Raw genomic sequence first — 21,332 nt, 5'->3', positions numbered from 1 at the left:
AACTTCAGACTTTAACTGGGCTTTAGAATCTCCACACAGAGATCCCTCATCCCTTTAATAGGATTTACCTACAACATCTTTTATGCAAAAATGACTGTTTAAGAAAAACTGAATCCACACTTGCCTTCTGCATCTATCTCCATGCAGGCTGACATAGCATAGTGCACATAACAGCCACCAGGAACATCAGCAGCTATGGGGACAAGGGCACTGTCTGACAAGTCGTTCTGCAATATTTTCACAGAAGGATCCTGAACCTGACTCACACAAGGACAATTAGAACTTTCTGACAGCCTACATTATTTGTAGCATTGAGGACTTGCACTGTGCAGTACACAAAACATGCACAGAGAATTAGTTACAAGATCTATCAATCAGAATTCATTGCTAAATAGACAACACAGACACCTAGTCTGCACTGAGCTCTTCTAAACAACTCATATTTCTTTCCTTCTTTGCATATTACAAAAAGAGTTTTATCTAAGGAGTTAATTGTACAGTGTTTTTCTTATAGGAGCCTTATTATAGGAGGTATTTATTTAAAAAACTAACACTAAAAAAAAGGGAAAAAAAATACTTAACTCACACTGACGTTGGATATAACGTTAGAGTTTAGTCTTTGATTTTTGTGTCTAGTCCATGATCCTCACAGGATCAAAAACATAGAGGGACAGAAAAATATACACCACAATTTTGCTATCTTGTTCCCTGGAACTGCAGAAAGCACTGCTGGTTCTTCTCACATATAAGAGCATATAGTCATATGGTTGTCTATGAAAGGGGCAAACCAGACCTTTGGTTGATGTTATGGGAATGTACATTTTGTATTGCATCACACAAAGGTTTCACTTTAACTGTCAATTAATATGGGCAGCCTCGAGAATCAGCTGCTCAAAATACTGATAGACATACAGTAACAATTACAGTAGTAACAGTAATTACAATGACACCTACTATCTCTCAAATATTCTTCCCAGTAATGCAAACAGAAAAATAGGATTTTTTTTTTCAATTAAAGCAAGCATCTTAAGCTCATGCTATATTAAAGAAATGCAGTTTCTTAAAACCACATCTGACAGGCATGTTATAAAAACTCAGCTAAAGCCATTCTCTAGAAATCCAGAAACATCTAAGCAAAGTGTGCTGTATTCACTTCTTTAACCCATTCAGTTACTGACCAATCCAAGTATGAAATCTAGCTAGTTTGGAGGGGAGTAGCCAAATTGCCCAGGACAGGTTTTGTTCTAATAAATGAATATTTTCCAGAAAAGAAAATAATGAAGAATTTCAAGCTAACACATATAACACATAGTAAAACTCAGAACAACGAGGTGACAATACGGAAAAGCTGAAGTGTTCAACTGCACAGCAATTCTTTGGAGACTGTAAGTGACTCTGCACTTGCTATCACCATGATGTACTTTATTCATCAGTCAAATTGGATTGTTCAGAGGCTTTTCTGATTTACAGACAAACTTAATACCTGACTGGGTAGACTCTGGGAAGCATTTGGCTAACACACATTCTACTTACAGGTGCACCAGGAAGACCTTGGGGACCAGGATCGCCATCAAGGCCACGAGCTCCCTATAAAACAAGACAATAACATCAGACAATACAATGAAGCACTGAGAGACAAGTTTCTTATACCCCCTTCTAGCCTGCTGGGAGCTGCAGCCTCTCTTGGTTTTCATGTCTCCACAAAATAGAATAGTTATTAATCATAGAAAAATGTCATTCATCCACTAGTTCATTCTCTAAAAAACAAAACAAAACAAACAAAAAAACCCCACATATCAGACAGGGAGGAGGTCATGAAACTTCAGAAAATGTCTGTGTTGTGCTTAACAATACTATTTCTATCACCAGATAATAGAAGATAATCAAAATGTGTGAACTTTTAAAGTATACTACGGATTTTTATCTCTTGTTTCAAGCAAACGATATAATTGCTACCCTATAAGTTTTTATTGAGAACAAAACAAATTCTGCAAAAAGGTTTACGGAAAATAACAAATTCCTTTCGCAAACATAATAAATATTTCAGGCAAAAAGCTCAAAAAAGTAAGCAAGTAACTTTGAAGACTCAGAGGACACAAAGAAAGCCAGAAAAGATAGTAATTGTTCAGAAAACATCTGAGAGTTTAGAAAGGATCATGCATGAGAAGTTTCATAATCAGGAGAAATTCGTTCTTGTTTCTCAAAATAAAAGGTCACAGAATAAGGTTTCTATGACTTCACTTCCGATGGAAGAGACATGGCGTGATTGCAGTATACTTTTCCTTCCCAACATTTTGATCATATCGATTTAGCAAGATGATAACAGTAGAAATCTAACAGTCAGTTTTGGATTAACAGTTCAAAATAGTTTAATGAACAGCAGGAAAAGTATATACACTTAATCAGAAAGATCATGTTGCCTTCCTTCCCACAGAAGCTATGGAAATACGCTGGCATAAGAAAGAAAATGGAGAAAAAAAAGACAAATTTAACTAAGGTTGAAAACATTCATGGATGTATTTTTGAATCCAATTCATTTTATGACAAGAAAGGTTAATACTCACTTTGTTACCTTTAGGTCCTGTTATTCCAGTTATACCTCTGATACCTAGGATGCCCTGAAAATGAAAAGTACACTCAGATCATTATTAAATCTCTTCATCATAACCCCTCCAGTTTTCAGACAGAAGTATCTTATAGTTCCACATACATTATGCTTTACTACTTAGCATAAAAGAAAGAATATATTTGAATATTAAATTTATATAGTAATCTAACATTTCACCAAGACTTACCTGAATGTTACAGTCATAAAGATGCTTTAAGGATTGAAATTACCACAGAATTGAAACAAAGTTGTGCAGTCTGTACAAGAGTAATACCTGAAAGCCTGATTTGAAAAAGGGCTTACGTTGTCTGAAGTGGGATACAGGACAGATGCAGGCAAAAGCTTTAAAGGCTTTATAGAAAAGAACTGGGCAAGATTTTTTAAGAATAAGTGCTCAGTTTATATGTCTCCATCTGAGAGACTGGACTTCACAGACATTCTAGTGCAGTAGAATGCATCACTACTTTCCATCAAAATACAGTCAGTTGGGATAGTTGTTTTCAACTTATTCCTCTTCCAAAGACAAACTACATGACCTCTCCTTCTGCAAGGAGACCAAACCATCAGTCATAACATGCATGTCTTTCAACAGGAAGAACGCATTATGACTGCGCAAACAAAAACCTACAGGCACTTCAATCAAGCATAAGCAAACCTGCTCCTTGAACAGACTAGATGGGGAGCTATTTTACTTGCTGTTAATAAAGCTAGATGGAATCTTGAACAGAATAATTGAAGTTTGGTCAGTCTGAAATATGAGATAAAGCATGATACTGCAGCAGAAGTTACTGCAGCCCATGAGAGAGACCAACTGTCTAAAACTTGTTCCAAGATCAGAGGTGGAAGTAGGCACACTGCAGTATCTGCAGTTTTCTATCAAAACTAACATCTCTCCCAGACTGGAATATCTTATCTAAGACTTCTCATCCACGCATCATGTAGATGTGGTAGATTTTAGGTGCCACTGCAGAAGTTCCTAATTCTTTGTACTAATTGTATTATTTGTACAGTTTAAACACTAGATAACTTAGGACATAGGGTACTTTTTAAAATAAGTATGAAACAACGTTGGATGAACTTAACTAATTCTACTGTCACTCATAAGCAGTACGACAGGACTAAAAGAAAGATGCATGGAGTTTCTGTAACATCCATTCTCTTACAATAAGAATAGGTACAATATAATAAACTAAATGCATAACACTATTCAAAAAGGAAATACTTTACTGGAGGGCCTTGAGCTCCAACTTCACCAATGGGACCTTGATCCCCTTCTTCACCCTGGGAAAGCAAAATGGACACATTGTTGATTATCAGTACCCTGGATATTGTCCTCTCAACACAGAAGGTTCAGCTACTACTTACTGTTTTCTGTCACCATGTCCTATTTGAAGGAAGATCATCATTTTACTATTAGCCAGAAAAGTCATTCCAAAGACACTCCAGGATAAAGTAAAATAATACTGTACTCTTGAGCTTTTTTTTTTCCCCCTTTCAGTGTTAATCTCTTCAGACTTTTTTGTTCTTCTGGATAAAATATGCAATGAAGCCATACTTATAAATGTGAAAGGATTGGATATGCCAGTAGCTCTGCCTCACAATACCACATTGTGTTTCAGAATTTTTTGAAAACTGAAATGGTAAAACATCTCACCATCTGGTTAAGCTCCAGTTTGATTACATTATAACTTCTCTCATGCAAAAATGGCACACACTAGCAAAAAAGTATTTACAGATCGTTCAATTTGCATGAAATGATTTTGGAGCATAAGGCCACTGCTCAACATCCAGGGGAAAAAAAGATCTAATAAATATTTTTTCCAATTTTTTTTTTCAACCAGTATTGAAGCATGCACCAAGGCAAGGTAAAATTTCCCTAACTTTGATATAAACTTTCCAAAATCAAACAAGGTTAAACACCTCTAGAAAACTCACATTTGAGTCTTCAAGCTGAATCAGACTTGGCCTCTTTATTACATAATTTGTCTTTCCCTCTGATCTTACACTTCCCCTCTCAAATATATTTTTCCTTGTCATTCTTCCTGTTATGACTCAGCTGTGTCACAAAGCAATTTACACAGTAAGCCAACAGAATTCCTTTGCATTTAGATGATTGGAAGTTTTACTATTAATAAATTTGACTTCAAGTTTCATAATAATTAGATTTGAATGATCAAAATAAAAAAAAGCAATAACAGTATAGCATCACTGATTTCTGCATTCTAGTAAATACAGAGTTCAGAGAATGAAGAGTAGAGATGTGTCTTTAGTTACTCTGCAGTACTGATATGCATTATTTCTTCATACACTCTGATAAAAACTGTTGGTAGTTCTAATGAAATCTAATGTTCTTCTTTGAAGAATGGGCTAAGCTACTATTAGATTGTTAAAAACAGCACTAGTTTTCCCTTATATTTATGTTTTTGTTTTTTTTTTTTTACCTTATAACCTTGTTTTCCTGGTTCACCAGATTCTCCTTTTGAGCCTTTCTGTCCCTAAAATAAATGTAGGAACAAGAATGAGTAATTTGATTAAAGATTATTTAGATTAAAATACAGTTATGCAAAACAGATACAGACTTCTCCGTACGATCCTACTCTTTCATCTGCAAATCTTCATTCACCAATACTTCCTCATCGATCCATTTAATACTATGTATTGAGTACCGTCCTCAAAAAGATCATTTCCTGGATCTAACAAGACTGTATTTCTCAACAGATTAGGTGCTTCTTCTTAGGTTACCAAGTAAAAATTTCCTTGAGTCATCAGTCTTTTCAGAAACCAGTAAATAATACATAAAATGTCTTAGATGGAATAAAAAACAAAAAGAGTTTCTTTCAATTTGTTTCTTTCAATTTGTTTGATAAAGTTACATACTGAGACAAAAAAAAAAAAAGGCAGGAAAAAAGACAAAAGTTTTGGTAGAATATGTAGAGACTGGAGTCAGAATTCAAGTGCTCCGTAAAGTGAATGAAGAAATCTCTCACATACTCTGATCTTTTCAATACTTTCAAGACATTGAAATTTTACTCTGAAATTTAGAGCATCAGTAAGAGATTTTGACAAGAGACTATTATGGTATTAAATATTCAGAAAACCTTCACTCTTTCACAGTGTTTTTTTTAAATTAGCAAACTGTCCTTCTTTGAAGCCAGAATGTACTCTCCATAGTGTTTTGAAATGGTATCTCTGCAAGGAATGTTTGAACACATCCATCTTACCTTCATTCCCATTAGGCCAGCATGTCCTGGGCGGCCAGGTGGACAAGCATTGGGACACTGGAAAAACATTCACTTTGTCAGCACCACATAGCTTGGATAAGGTTATCTTTAAATGGTTTAAAAAAATACTGTGAACAAATCTTACCAATGGGTCACCGTCTTGCAGACCAATTGTTCCCTAAATTAAAAGAAATTAATCAAAATTAGTAAAAGAAAATTAAACAGACCTGACCCGTTAGGCATTAGACAAAATGGAAAATACTGCTATCTGAAGCTGGAATCAGAAGTATAATTAACCAAAGGATCTCTGATATGAAGACAACCTAAACTGTAGGATATTACTGTAAGACTCCAAGTCCCACAGAATCCCATCCTTTAAGTTATAACATCTTTTCTGAAGAAAAATCCTCTTTTTTTCTTAAGCTATTTGAAACATACTTAGATTGTCCATCTTTTCCTTTAAATATCAAACTCTCCAGACCTACTGTTTGATTTACTAAAATATCTGCAATCAATCTGATGGTAATTTGTACCAGAGGTTTTTTATATCCATGGTAGGGTATTCCTAAAATTTTTATATCATGAAAACCAAAGTTTGAGTTTCAGTATTTAGGCAAGTACTACAAGGTTAAGTTACAAACCCCGTAGATTTCAAACAGAATCCAAAACAATTTCTGTGGTCAAGATGGCTTTTAATTTTCAAGCTTACAAGACAGAACAACTGAAAGACCATATATTTTCAGAGAAAATAATATTCCCACAATACAAGTACTGGTAGCTGAGTGATGTGCTTGTCAGTTTCTGGAACTGCAGTAAACTAGAGACCTCTGTACAACCAGATGGGTTCAGTTGGGGAGGAAGAAGGCCAGTTCTCATATTAAATCAAATAATTGATGGAAGTTCATGAGAGGCTTATGAGACAGAACAGGGAGAAATATGACTTCACAGCAGCTGCTGGGTTCTCCAAAGCTGGGTTCTAACTGTCTTTTATGTTTCCTAAATACTCCTCTCACATTATCATTCACTGGTTGCTTTGTTTTTCTTTTTTCTTTTGGTTTTAAACAATGTCTCATTCAACACTCTGGTAACTTTCATGAAGACAAGAAACAAGGTCTAGATAAAGCCTATAGGTTTAGAGTCTGTTCAGCAGAGAAACAGTGCAGCTTTGAAAGAGGTATTAGTGTAACACAAACAATTTTTTTCAAGTTCGCATTTCACAGCCCGCAGCCTCCAATTGTATCTGCCAGATGCTCCCTGGGCAGGTAACTAGCCACAACACAAAGGCATAACAAATATCCCTCTTCCCAGGAAGCTCAGAGAGGACAACTTTTCTCCTAGAGAGGTAAAACTGGTGTAATTTTCTTATATCTCTTGCAAGTAACAGGAAACAGAAAAAATAAGTAGCACCTGTAAGCATACATTACTCAAGCTCTGTAGCCAAATAATTCTTCTCTAGCAGAGAACAGTCTGCCTCTACTGATGAATTACTGCTGCTGAAGTCCAACAAAGAGTACGTGTACTATAACACACAGGGAATTTTAAAACTTGCAAAAGTTTCAGCTTAAGACCGTTTGTAGAAATGGGAATATGTCAAAGAAATTACAGTGTTTGCATCTCAAAATATTTTTCATAAGTAGGAGGACTAGAAATATGCTTTCTAAATGGGAGTGGACTACTTGATATCGTTACGTGAGTTGTATCGCAAGCTTTGAACACAGTAACGTATGATTTAATATAGCTTGCTGAAATCCTTAAGTTGGTATTACGCTATGGGACTTAAGTTGAAGTCTTGTTCAAGCAGCAGTAATAGTATATAACTCAGACGTTAGCACGTATTAAATACAGTCACTTACTCGAGGGCCTGGTGGTCCTGGTGGTCCTGGTGGTCCCCTTTTTCCTGGATCACCCTAAATTAAAAAAAATTCTAGTGATTCATAGTCATAATGATAACAAATGGTCACATATTCATACCAAATAACAGAAGTGATATATGAATTCACTACAGAAGGACAGAAGGAATAAAATTTGAAGTTTTAGCAAACACAGCAGTACTTACAGGTGGGCCAGCACGGCCTACTTCACCAGGAAGTCCTGCAGCACCAGCTGGACCCTGTAACAACCAAGTTAAATCGTAATTTTACATCATACAATATCTATACAACAAGCATTTGAGGAAACAGAACATAACATGTTCTCAAACAACAAATTATGCCTTCAGACACCATTATTCTTGCCCAATGACATTAATAGATGAAGAAAGTATATATAGTAGACACAGAGCATCAGAATTAAACCAGTCCCTTTTTTCTTTGCATTACTTTATTTAAATTGAATGATAAACGTATCTAACAGATTTTAAAAAATTAAACAGTATATTTATGAATTGTAAAGATGATACTTACGGGTGGTCCAAGAAGACCCTTGCCCTGTGAAATACGAAAAGAAGTCAGAAACGTGGAGAGGCTTTCACACCTCATTGAGCTGTTTACCAAGAAAAAAATAGTTGGCATTGAAAAGCATGAAAACCTTGATGTTTGATTCTGCAGAATGATTTTGGAAACTTCTTTAGCCAGTGTTAGGCATTGATTATTAGGTAATCAATATCTGAAGATCTGAAGAAAAAATAAATTATTGATTAGGCTTCCTTGCTCTGGCAGACTAGCATTTCTATGCACATATTTATAAATATACGAATCAACAAAAGAATGTAGAAATCAAAGCCCTTGGGCTTAGCTAATTGTCAAACAGCAAGATAGACACATTTATGATATAATCGTATCCTACTAACAGTGCATCTAAATGGATAATAAGAAAAGAAAAAAACTGTTTTGTTTGTTTGTTTGTTTTTTGCCTATACTTCCCCAAGGTCTAAATCCATTGAAGTGGTGCTTTTTGGTAGTTAGAAAGAACTTTTCATGCTTACATTTTCTATAAGTATTGCTCTGAGTCATTTTAATGAGAAGTATTCAACAAACAAATGTGTTTCTGCCTATTTGGAAAATGATTTTCCTCTACAAAAACAGATTTCTGTTTTGCATTTCTAAAGAAATTTGAGTATTTAAGGAGAATAGTGTCAATAATGTGTACAAAACTCTGGCATACAAAATCATAAACTTGCTTCAGTAGATTTGACACAGTGAAGCACCTGGGCTGAGTGGCACTTAAAAGTCCATAAATACCAAACTGGATTTGTGTCTGCAATGTTGTCTTGAGAAATACTGATGTAACACAGGGAAAATTCCAGGTATTTAAGAGAGCAATTTCATTTTATCCATTTAATACACAGCAGAAAATAAACTTTTCCATCTTGCCTAATGACCAAAATTCCATTGTTATTACCTAACATTCACTGCAATTTATACCATTGCCTTATATTTAATTATTCAAATCCAACCCTCGATGCTTCACATACCTGGTATTACACTACACCATCTGCCACTGCAAGAAGGAAGACAAGTACACGCAGCTTCCTAATTGAGCATCACCTTGACAATTTGTTTATCACCTTGATAATGTAACAGTGAAAGGCAGTGATACACAGAGACAGTTATGGCTACTGACTATGTGAGTCACACGCAGGCCCAGGAGAAACCACTTGATCCCACACCACCCATTCTACTGTATCTCCTTACCCACCTAACTCGGAGAAATAGAGGCCCAGCGCTGCCCCCAGCAATCCTTGTCTCTCCCTTTCACCTGCTACTTAAGGCCATGAACTCCCTACAAGCAGAGCCAGTTAGGGAGTTGAAAGCTCCAGCCAGTAAGGACTTACACACAGCAACCAGTGACCTCTCACAGCTGCCTCCATTCATGCTTCTGCCTGTGCCTAAAGGGGAAGCCCCTTTACATCCACACAGTCGTGTTCCACAGCCTTAGGTCCCCAGATACCAGCCACCAGCTTTAAAGGAGCACACTCCATGGGACACATGGACTGCATGCGTTTAGGCAGTAATCTCCAGTCTGTAACTGCCTATTCAGAAGAAAATGCCCCACAGATCTGCTACGTGGGTCCACACTGCCAGTCAGGACTGCTGCCACCCACTACAGAATCACAGTCTGGTTTTTGTATGCACAATCATTGCAGGAAGCTGTGTTTTTGTAGACTTCACTGTATTTTTTATTTTTGTATCACTAAACATTCACAGTCCTACCAGTATGTCGTATCTGTAAAACAAAACTAATACATCAACCAGAAGAAAAGTTAGAGGGAATGTGAGAGAGAATGAACCAAAGGGTGTAACACATGCACTGAACGTAACCCCCGCCCCCCAGGTCTCTTGGCAAGGAACACATTAGATGTATGAGTATATTTGGTGGTAAATTATGAATTGATCAGAAGTATTCTACTTAGTTCATAAATCTGTCATTCGAGAGATTATCAGCAAAAGAGATGAGAAAAGAATAAATTAAAATTAAATGATGAGGCAGGAAAAGAACAGAGGAGAGTAAAAGGCAACCAAGATTGACAGAAACAAAATGCGACAGAAGCAGAAATCCAAACACTATCACTAAAACTTCAGATACTTAATACTTTCTGTCTCGGCTCTAACTTCGTCAACAAATTCTACTGGATAAGCTTGAAAAACATTGATAATAATATACAAGTAATGAATTTTACAGCTAAGACTTCTGACTTTGTTTGCAGCTAGCATTTTAACAAGGCGGAACAGTTCATTCTTGTGAGAAATGGGGTCTTTGGATAACTGGGCTTTACTTACAAAAGTCCACTGAGTGAATTCAAAGAGGGCGTAATTACACCTAAACACACAATCATTCAACCAGTACGCAGACTCATTTCTATCTTTCTCGTAAATGAACTCTCCCAGATCAAGCCAAAAACCCTTGAAGGTAAACCCAGCCACAATGCTTCAAACATGTAATGATAGTTTCTCAAAAAATATCTGAATCTGAGAATTCAAACCATCACACTCCAGCACTCCCACTCTGACAACCCTGCTTTCTTTTCTTTCTAGGTTTCATTAGCACAAAATAAGTTTAAATCTCACTAAAGGCAAGATGACTGGCACTCAAAAAATTTCACTAACGGTTCTATTTCTAAAGCAGCTTAAAGCCATTCATCAAAACGAAAGCACATGTATGTGGAATTCCCCTAAATACATTTATCTTGCCATACAGATTCAGCATATACAAGCTAACAATCATGGAGCCAGAAAATCAAACTCTAGACTCCTTCCTAATATCAGATGACTAAGAATTAGCCTTAGCCTTATTCATTACAAGGGCAATGACAGTCTCCAGTACTATTACAATGTGACCAAGTATATCCGTCTTTCCTTTACCTTTATATAACTGGCAATTCTCATCACTATAAATATTCCTGCAGATTTATCTTTAAATACAATGTCCAACTTCTTGTTAAGTAGAGGCAGAACAACTCCAAAGGCAACCCTACTGATCATCACTGAAGCATGTCACCAAAACAGAGAAATGCTCTAAGGTTGATGAACTTTCAACAATGGTTCAAAATCTCAGCAGATTTAGTGATTTTACAGCCTCAGGTCAGAAAAGACCTGAGTCAAGTCAGTTCTACTTTGAGTGGAATCAGCATTCACTTTGGTAAGTTGTCCAGTTTGCTGCTTTCTCATAGTAACATTTCTGTTTCTAGTCCTTTACGTATATTTTATATTCCCACTTCTACTAAAGGTTCATAAATGATTCCATTTCTCATTAATCTGTTAATCATAAGATAAAATACTGTATATTTTCCTCAAGTTATTTCTTATTTGAATTCATAGAATCATAAAATCATTTGAGTTGGTAGGAACCCTCAAAGGCCATCTAATCCAACCCCCCTGCAATGAACAGGGATGCCTACAGCTAGATCAGGTTGCTCAGGGCCCCATGCAGCCTGACCTTGAATATCTCCACAGATGGGGCATTCACCACCTCTCTGGGCAACCTGTTCCTGTTCCCCTTGTCATAAAAACCTTTTTCCTTATATCCAGTCTAAACCTCCACTCTTTTAGTTTGAAACCATTTCCCCCCATCCTATCACCTTTAGCAAACCCTGCTAAAGAGCCTGTCCCCTTCTTTCTTATAGCCTCCCTTTAGATACTGGAAAGCCACTCTCAGGTCACTCCAGAGCCTCCTCTTATCCAGGCTGAACAGACCCAGCCCTCTCTGCCTGTCCTCATGGAGAAGCTGTTCCATCCCTTGGATCATTTTTGTGGCCCTCCTCTGAACATGTTCATACTACAGTATTTTAACCCCCAATTCACTAATTCACTTTACAATTCCCTACTTTTTCTCCTATATATTTCTTTTCATGTACGCTTTTTTCCACATCATCTGAATAACAAATCTGATAATCTGTCTCTCCATTCTAGCTATTTATTTTAAAAAGAATTGAAAAGTACCAGCAAATAGTTTCACCAAGTATCTGACAGCAAAAAATGAAAACAACAACAAACTAACAGAGAAACTCAGGCCTTTCATTTTACCCAAAACTATCCCAGTTTTGTTATTATCTGAGACTAAGTTTAGCTTAAATATCAAGACTACAGTTTTCCAGCCATTTTAAAGGTATTATATGTTTAAATCAGGCTCCGTATTTTCAGGCAAGAAACAGCATCCATGAAAATCAAATGCAAATGTCCGCATAGATTGATTCATCTTAGGTTTGAATATTTCTATAATGTAGCCACTTCAAAAATAGCATTACTGTTTTCTCTATGGACAAATATCAAATATATCATCAAAATGATATTTGTGTATCAAAAGATACAGAATTTCATGAAAATGATTGCTATATTGGAAAATAATGCCTCCTTTAGATAATCCCCTTTATATAAACTCCAAAAGGAATCTAAATCTTAATTACATTTTCTTTATGTGTAGCCCTTTTACAGTTTTACACCACTCATGTTGTTCTGGTAGTCGTTTTCCTGGTTTCCTATATCATCTAAGTTTCTGGACACCAACCATCATTCACTTTTCTAACCTTGTTAAATTTATGGAAATCACAATTCTTTACAAACCCTAAAGATAAATGCTAAATTCATCCGCATGTCAATTTGAACAGCATTTTTTGCATGTCCTTTCTCATATGTTGTCTTGCTTTCATATGGAAGAGCACAGAGAGTCCTACACATAATTTAAAGTCCAGTGAGGCTGTTTAAAGACATGATGAGGAGCTGAAATAGTATGCCTGTAAGTAAGTAAATTTATCCGAATAAAACATGGGCTATTTTGTCTCTACAGCATTTTGACAAGTAGATGGAAATCAATAGTGGCAATGCTTCCAAAACTATCGCCGTACCATGGACACACCTTTGTTTTCTACAATATAGAAATCAAACGCGTCCTCTTCAGTAATACCTATGCATAATTCCTCAGACTACTTGATTATTCTAGGAATTCTCTGAAACCTCAGAAATAGTTTTTGGCTTTTTGGATTTAAGGTCTAAATAGCCTCTTCATGTACTAAACATAAGACTTACCGGAAGTCCACGAGCACCTGGAGGTCCTGGCTCACCCTTCGAAAGATAAAAAATTGAGTTTTTCAAGAGAAATTAGAACAAAGTTTTGTATACAGCACACAAGAAGATGCTCTAATCTTTTGCTGGGTATAATTCAGTGACACATTCTGCAAGATAAGGCCTGTTTTTTCTCCAGAAGAAGAATTCAAACATACTAGTTTCTGATGTATTCAAACATACTAGTTTCTGATTTCTGATGTATACTTCATTTATCTGATTGCTGATGAAGTCAGACTTCTCAGCTCTTGTTCCCATTGCGTATGATTATGAAATTATTACAATCAAATAGAAGGGAAAGAGCTTCATCACTACTGAAGATTCTCAGTCTTATTGCCATCAATGTAACATCACCATTCATTACTGCTAGCTGAGAGAGTGGGAGTTCCTTTGGACTGCGGGAAAGGGCCCTATGAGACTGCATTTATACAGTATTAAAAAAAAATCGGTAGAAAGGCTACATCATCTCACTGGTTGCACAGAGACAAACAACAATCCTACTAAAATAACTATCATAGAATTATATCACAGAATGGCTTGGATTGGAAGGGACTTCAAGGATCATCAAGTTCCAACCCCCCTTCCACAGGCAGTGTTGCCAACAGCTAGATCAAGTACTAGATCACCTTGCACAGGGCCCCATCCAGCCTGGCCTTGAACACCTCCAGGGATGGGTCATCCACATCCTCTATGGGCAACCTGTTCCAGCACCTCACTGTGCTGTTACTCTCTTAGTAAAGAACTTCTCCTTGACATCTAATATAAATCTCCCTTCCTTTAGTTTAAAATCATCCCCCCTTGTCCTACCACTATTTACCCTTTTATAAAGTTGATTTCCCTCATGTTTACAAATTCTCTTTAAATACTGAAAAGCTGCAATGAGGTTTCCCTGCAGCCTCCTCTTTTTCAGGCTGAACAAGCTCAGTTCCTTCAGCCTGTCTTCGTAGGAGAAGTGCTCCAGCCCTTTGATCATCTTCTTGGCCCTCCTCCGGACCATGTCCAAAAGTTCCACATCTTTTCTGAGCTGGGGGCACCAGACTTGGACGCAGTACTCCAGATCGGACCTCTCGAGGCCAAAACAGAGGGGGACAATCACCTCCCTCATCCTTCTGGCCACCTCTTTTCTGATGGAACCCAGGATACCATTGGCCTTCTGGGCTGCAAGTGCACACCGCTGGCTCATGTTAAGTTTTTCATCAGCCAGGACCCCTAAGTCGTTCTATATATAATATTGTTCTTACCTTCTGTCCTTTCGGTCCTGTGGCACCTGGTGATCCATCAGGGCCTGTTAACCCCTTTGGGAGTAATGTATAAGATGTACAGGTTACATACACTTTTCTTAATCACAGAAAAAAATGTAAATGTTAGAATAATCAAGCTATTAGATGAGTTGAGTAACTGCAGTAGACTTATCATTGAAATGCCTATTTACATGTACAGGCTGAACTGAGATACAATTCCAGTCTATGTTTAAACACCATCTAAGTTCAAAGCACTAGCTTCTGGTGACAAATAGTCAGTGCTCATGATAAATGTCCTTCAAAAATGATTCTGTTAAATTGTAATTAAACTTAACATATGAATTCAAATGGTCGTATTTTGTCCTGATGGGAGACTGACAAATTCAGTTCATAGCTCAAGTTAAAAACTACTATCTGTGTTTGCCATTTCAGCTAGATTGCTCATAACTACAAATTGAAAGAAGCATCAAGACTCTCAAACCAGTAAGTTGGTATCTGAAATTACTCAAGGAAGACTAGTTTTATAGGAGCCTTTTTTCCACTCTTTCTACACAAGTGCACTTCAAAAGGAATTAAAATATATTGTCAGAGTCTCCCTGAGAAGCTTGTATTACTAAAGCCAATTTTATAGAAACATAAATATGGAGATTCTATGTACCTTCACTAATCATTTCTGTTGAATTGTAAATTCAAGGGACAAACTAATTTCTGAGGAAGAAAGCAGTAGCAGTTCAAAATTAGTACCAGAGCCCACCCTGGGGTAAGTTTTTCCCCTCCTTTTTTGTCAACAGTGACTGAAGGATTGATTCTAAAGATCACATTAGTTCATGTTATCAGTCATTGTTCCCTGTAATTTGGTTCTTAAGGAAATGTCACTCCCCAGCTTCCTGATAGCCACATACAGCACTCAGGAATTCACAAATTTTAGCCTCTTGGGAAAAGAGGCTATGGAGACTGGCTTGTCTAAATGAACTGGAACATGCTTATGTTCATCACTTTGAACCAAAAATAAATAAATAAATAAACAAACAGATCAACAAAGCTATCAAGCTGGATTTGAGGTTAATCTTTGAACAATACTTATTTACCTGGCTAAAATTAAAAAGCCATAATGATATTATAACTGCAAATTCATTTGGGGTTCTTCTGTTTATTTTCATCTCCAAAATTTTAATCAGCTTAGACAGTTTAGAAATTTCCAGAGAACCATAAGAAAAGCCTTGCTTTTATGTTTGTCCAATAATTTCCTCTTTTGGTTCACCTCCAGCAAGCCAGTGTTCACCCAGAGGGTTGTATTCTCTGTTAATTTTCTTTCTAAAGCTTACATGATCATTACAGGCAATTACTGTACAGAATCTTAACTCAGTCTATTAAACCTGACACTGAAACAGTTTGTGAAAGAAAAGAAAGAATTTAAGAAGTCAGAACTGCTTCACCAATTAAAAAGGGAAGAAGGAATTATAAATCTAAAACCCCAATTAAAAGTTGGATGCTCAGTGGGAGTACAGTAAGGTCTTCTTTCTTCTTTTTTTTACTGGAAATGAAAAGGGATTGCTGTTTCAGAATATACCATTCTAGTATTGGATTCACTCACTGATAAACATGAGTGTACAAGCAAGTGTGAATGAGTGTTAACAGCTGACTTGAGTTCTAAAAGTTCTGTTTCACCTGATTGTGTTACCATGAATCCTGGCAAGGGAGAGAAAGTCATGCCTAAACTGAGAATTATAAAAGTTGCAGCTCTTCTTATGGGTTTTTGACATACACAAATGGGCCATGGTCCTGTATTGCTGTCAGGAAGAAAGGAAGCTGATAAGAAATAGTGAAAGTAAGGGGAGCGGTGGCAAGCCCATTTCATCCTTCAAATTTGAATTTTGAAGCCTGACTAAAGACTTCTCCAGCTCTATGTTCACTTACTACCTCTAAGAAAAAGAAAAACCCTAATCCTGCAACAGTGTTTCAATCATTAATAAAATTAAGCCGTTTAATTTATTTCAATTGGAGTGTTCTTTAATATAGCACTGTGTCATGTTTTTTCTGTACTTTTTACGCTTAAAATTAAAAAGCCATTCAGTGCAAGCCACACATCAGCTTGCATGCACCCTGGCATTAGATCTAAGTGATCACATCCCCTGTTTAGGGCACAGTAGTCTAACGAGACCCAGAACCACCGACACCCGCGCCGCTCCCCTCAGGCGCCGGGCGCCAACCGCCGCGTGGGGACCCGCGGCCGCGTGGCGGTGACAGCCAGAGGCTGCTTTAGCGCCCCCTGCCTGCCGGCCGCGTAGGGATCCGGCTCGCCTCAGCGCCCGGGCCGTGCAGTACTCGCACGACTCCCTTCCCGCCTGCACCACGACCGTCCATTGTTGGGGCCCTCTCTTCAGCAGGGTGGCATCATCCAACCTCGCCTGCTTCGCTCCAGAAGGGAGGACACAGAGCTGTGTTCCTTCCAGAGAGCATGTTTTAGCTTGGAGCGAAGTGCCTCTCCCTAACTCGTGCTGCTGGCACTCAGCTGGCAGCTCTGAGGAAGCCAGAGACCTCAGGAGAAGGTCATGCTTCTACAGAAATAGACTAAAACCAAGCACTTAAAGAAATTCCAGAAAGTCAAGCATACTCACATCAGCTCCTGGCTCTCCAGGCAGGCCCGGGGATCCCGCTTTGCCTGCGTCGCCGTCCGGACCCTTTGGGATTCAAAGGCAGAGGTAAGCATACTGCAGAGCGGGAAGCAGAAACAAAGCCTTGTACCTCTGTCTCAAGAAGCAAACACAAAGTAGCTGAAATCACTTACCGGTGGACCGGGGGGGCCGTTAGGTCCTCTCTCTCCCTAACAAGGGACAAAACGAAAGGTATTAGGCTTATAGGGACCTATTATGGACCCTTGTGAGAAACACTGACTTCCAGATTATTGGGAATAATCCCAAATTGGTTTTATTTATTTATTTATTTGTAGGAAATGAATAATAAACTCACATGAATTCTACTACAGTCTAACAGAAATAATCACAGAAAGTTCTGTCAGGAAATGGGGGGAAATACATAGCGGCTGCTATCGGAAATAACGCCACAACTTCTTAGCATGCTTTAGAAAGGTGATGCTACATAATTCCTTTTGAGATTTGATTTATAAAATCCTTACACCCTATTTAAGACAATTAATCACAGCATATGACCATGATTACATAAAATAAAAATTCTTATAACGTCCTATAATATCAGAGAGAATTGGAAAAGCCACTCCCCAAGCCTGCTACAGAATCCATCACTTCCTGGGTGGATCTCCAGCCAGTTCTCCTCAGAATCGAATGCAGAGGACAATGCAGGCACATCTTGAGGCATCACCTGTTCCCTAGGCAAGGCTTAGGAAATACTTACATCGATGCCATCAATGCCAGGAACTCCTGGTGGCCCTGGTGGACCTGGGGGGCCTGGTGGACCAGGAAGACCTCTCTGACAAGGAGTAAAAAAAAGAAGCAATTAGATCCTGGCAAATCTGTAAAAGCCAATGTGTGAGTGAGGGCTTCTCTGGGTAAGTCAGGGGGTCATAGCAGGACTGGTGATCTGTGTTCTCCCCATACCCATGTCAGGACAAGCAGGCCCTATGCTTTCGCTTTTGAAGTGATACCGGCACACTCCTCTCACAGTCAGCACAGGAATGAGGTGTTAAACCCCTTCCTCAGTCTGGATGCCCCTCTGCTCCCATAGTGCTGGCCTGGAGGACTTAACTCCTTGCCCCAGCTATGTGCTAATATTAGAGTGGCAAAATTAAAGACAGTGATCTTTGCAAACTAAGCACTAAAGTTCACTGAGCTCAGTCAGTGGCTTACTCAGCCAACATAAAGCAGACAGTCTTCCCCAGAGTTTGTGCTAAGGAAGAAAGTTTAAAACTAACCCTTTCCCTACTTCAGTCCAGGTTCAGAGGCTGCCCTGTTTCCACAGGATTACATTAGCATTTACAGAGAAACTTTCTCCAAGTGCCAGGCTCCCAGGGGAGAGGTGGGAGGCGCGGCGCGTGGAAACTGAGAGAAAGGCTTTTACAGGTCTCCGTCCTATAATGAGGGTCTCTGTTCTACCCACAGCCAACTCTGGCTGTCCCCACAAAGGCACTCTGTTGAGACAGAGGCCAGCCCAGGGCCTGCTGGGGCCCTGCTCCTCACAGAGCTGCTGCTCTGGCTGCCTTTCCTCCCCACACCAGACTTTCCAGCAGTAATCTATCCAGTGATATTTGTAGATGAAGGATAAAAGGGTCAAAAACTCTCCAGCAGGTCAGTTCCAGGGCATGACAGAAAGCAGCCTTCAGCCCCTCTTCATCCAAACCCTTTCCCTTAGCATGCAGCACCATCCCTTCCCTCACACTTACCTCAATCACTGTCTGGCTTATCTGTAAGGGAGAAAAACAGGTATAAAGTCAGAATAAACTTACTTGAGCAAGGCAGAGGCAAAAAATCTGCAAGAAAAGCCCGAGAAGCAGAGGGCCCCATGCAGCCCAGGCCATAGTGGGAACAGATTTTGCAGCCACCTAGGTGCTACAATACACAGAAATCCAAAATGTGCCTTACAGCCCAGTTCACCTTTCAGCTGCAAGGCACCCCTCACAGTTCCTTATTAACTGCCTGGGAGAGGGTCGTGGGATTGGAGGAGAGCTGAAGGCTGGGAGGAAGAGGATTGAATGACAGCAGTACCTTTAACCCTTTGCCCTGCTCGCTGTTGTTTTGGGCACCCTCCCTCACCTCCCAGCAAGGGTTTCCCTCCCTCAGGTTGCCCAGGAGTCTGCAAGGAGACAGCAATCTCTCTTCACTGTCAGGGATAGCTTTCAAAAGCCTCTGACCCTAGCACTGGCTGAGAAGGAAAAGATAGGAAGGCATGGAAGAGTTAAAGTGAGGCTGCTACTCCAGGGGGCTGGATTGCTAAAGGCACCAAATTTCAGTCAGGTATGGTGAAATAGACTTCTCTGGACATAGACGGGGAAAAATGAAGCTCCTGTGAACTTCATAGATTTAGTGGCAGCCCAGTTCAGCACTGTCAGGCTGGGAACGCGGCTTACCCGGGCTGGGAGCTCACCACAACCTTCTCTCTGGGGCCGCAGGGGATCGCAGTGAATCAGCATCCACTGGACTTCAAACTGGTAGGGAAGACAAAACAACATTAATTCAGTAGGGGCTCACACTTGACAAAGTTTTAGTAGGATAAACACTGATCAGCTAACGGTATACTTTGAAAGGTAGGCATTTAACACTAATTGGTGCAGTGATAAGGGTATGGGGGTGCTGCTGTTCAGCACAGGCCACAGGAGTGGACTGGCTCAACCTCTGGAGCTTCCTCTAGAGCAGGTCACCACTCTGCATGCCTTCAGACACAAAGTTCAGAGGCATTGTAAAGAGGGAGCATAAACCTGCTGAGAGATTTAAAGAGAAGGTGAGGTTCATCATTTATTTTTATAGATAAGTGCACAGGCAGTTATCTCATATTATGTTATACTGATGGTTTTATTGAAGGACACACAGTCCCAGAAAGATTTCTTCTGACTAAACAGTTGTGTCCATGAGGAGAGATAGGTCCATCAGAAACAGATGGTCTAAGTGTGAGGAGTTCAAACATGTGGATCATATGTACACTAAGCAAAACCCTGCAGCTGAGTAATACCCATCTGTGAAATTTCACATATTCCTTGAATTTTTATTTGGCCCTGGAAAATGACATTGGATTAAGGCAGCCTCTTCTCAGAACATGTCACTGAGTCTTTCTTGATTTGCATATGTAAATTAAATATTACATAGCCTCTGTTAAAAGTTATTCAGTAGCTCAAATACACATCGTCAGAGGCATATCCACTGGTATATCATGCCTCAAGTGGAATTTTAAGTACCAAAAGTATATTACAATAATAAATGTTGTGCATAGTTATTATGTTCAAGGTTTAATGTCTTCCATCTGATATAGTGCCAGCTTGGCTTATGACCCACAGATGAGTGGTCTGCGCAGCGAGTCCTCAGTGATAAAATTCACAGGCTCTTTTTCCTTTTATTTCATTATGAATGGATGACAAATTGAGGAAGAAGAAGGATTATTTTTTAACTTGTAACAACATGGAGTTCTGTGTGGCAAAGACTGTGATTTGTTTTTCTGAGAAACTGAAAATAGAAATGCGAGCATCCAAGGGCATTCACTGATTATTTCTTTGCTCCTCTGAATTTTCCTTATTCTATAGAGCTGAAGTAGCTTCCCATCATCCCTCCCACAGTTTAATATATCAGTGCTTTTTTTTCTGGCTACCACCTGCGCTCCTGCTAGGATATTTCATTGCTCTTTTCTGTCCCAGCCTATGGTTGATGCAGAAAGAACTGCCATCCTGAGGTGCTTTCCTCTATATTAATGTAATTGCATACTGACTGCTGTAGCTAAAAAATGTTTAGAGTCTGAAGTCCTTTAAGATTTCTGCAAAACACCCACATGTCCACAAGTTGCTTTTTTGTTCTTCCTTTCACCTTCTCCACTTCAGTGCTGCCACTCCTGAAATCCTTGCTATCACATCTCTGCTCTTCTATTTACTGCAGTTATTGCAGCCTCCGCAGTGCTGTGAACAGCACAAAAGAGGCAGAATCGCAGTTTCTTTTACCTGTTGTGTTATCTGACACCATTATCTGAGTCTATTCTTTATCTTCTTTATTCAATTCTCATTTTAAAACCTTTCCCAATCCTTCATAATAGACAACTGAATGACGGAATATACGTAAAAGTTTTGAGTGTATATAATTGTGTATTGTATTGT

At 38.8% G+C, this 21,332-nt stretch overlaps 1 protein-coding gene across 2 annotated transcripts in view; it reads right to left on the bottom strand.

The window, feature by feature from the left end:
* The window catches only part of COL9A1 (collagen type IX alpha 1 chain), a 66,076-nt gene that overhangs the window by 27,651 nt on the left and 17,093 nt on the right, over positions 1 to 21,332 (bottom strand). Inside the window, exons 6-21 of one of the 2 annotated variants that reach the window (NM_001100911.2) lie at positions 19,608 to 19,685; positions 18,924 to 18,944; positions 17,939 to 18,013; positions 17,355 to 17,390; positions 17,185 to 17,247; positions 14,567 to 14,620; positions 13,290 to 13,325; positions 8,232 to 8,255; positions 7,886 to 7,939; positions 7,683 to 7,736; positions 5,975 to 6,007; positions 5,830 to 5,886; positions 5,050 to 5,103; positions 3,836 to 3,889; positions 2,565 to 2,618; positions 1,534 to 1,587 (exon numbers count right to left, since the gene is read on the bottom strand). In NM_001100911.2, coding sequence (NP_001094381.1) covers positions 1,534 to 1,587; positions 2,565 to 2,618; positions 3,836 to 3,889; positions 5,050 to 5,103; positions 5,830 to 5,886; positions 5,975 to 6,007; positions 7,683 to 7,736; positions 7,886 to 7,939; positions 8,232 to 8,255; positions 13,290 to 13,325; positions 14,567 to 14,620; positions 17,185 to 17,247; positions 17,355 to 17,390; positions 17,939 to 18,013; positions 18,924 to 18,944; positions 19,608 to 19,685 — 801 coding nt within the window. Of the gene's footprint in view, positions 1 to 1,533; positions 1,588 to 2,564; positions 2,619 to 3,835; positions 3,890 to 5,049; positions 5,104 to 5,829; positions 5,887 to 5,974; positions 6,008 to 7,682; positions 7,737 to 7,885; positions 7,940 to 8,231; positions 8,256 to 13,289; positions 13,326 to 14,566; positions 14,621 to 17,184; positions 17,248 to 17,354; positions 17,391 to 17,938; positions 18,014 to 18,923; positions 18,945 to 18,986; positions 19,144 to 19,607; positions 19,686 to 21,332 lie in introns of those variants that run through there. The other variant, XM_040697332.2, reaches the window with a different exon arrangement.

The sequence above is a fragment of the Gallus gallus genome, chromosome 3 (genome assembly GCF_016699485.2).
Source record: "Gallus gallus isolate bGalGal1 chromosome 3, bGalGal1.mat.broiler.GRCg7b, whole genome shotgun sequence".
Classification (NCBI taxonomy): domain Eukaryota; kingdom Metazoa; phylum Chordata; class Aves; order Galliformes; family Phasianidae; genus Gallus; species Gallus gallus.
This window is presented reverse-complemented; position numbering and strand designations above follow the sequence as displayed.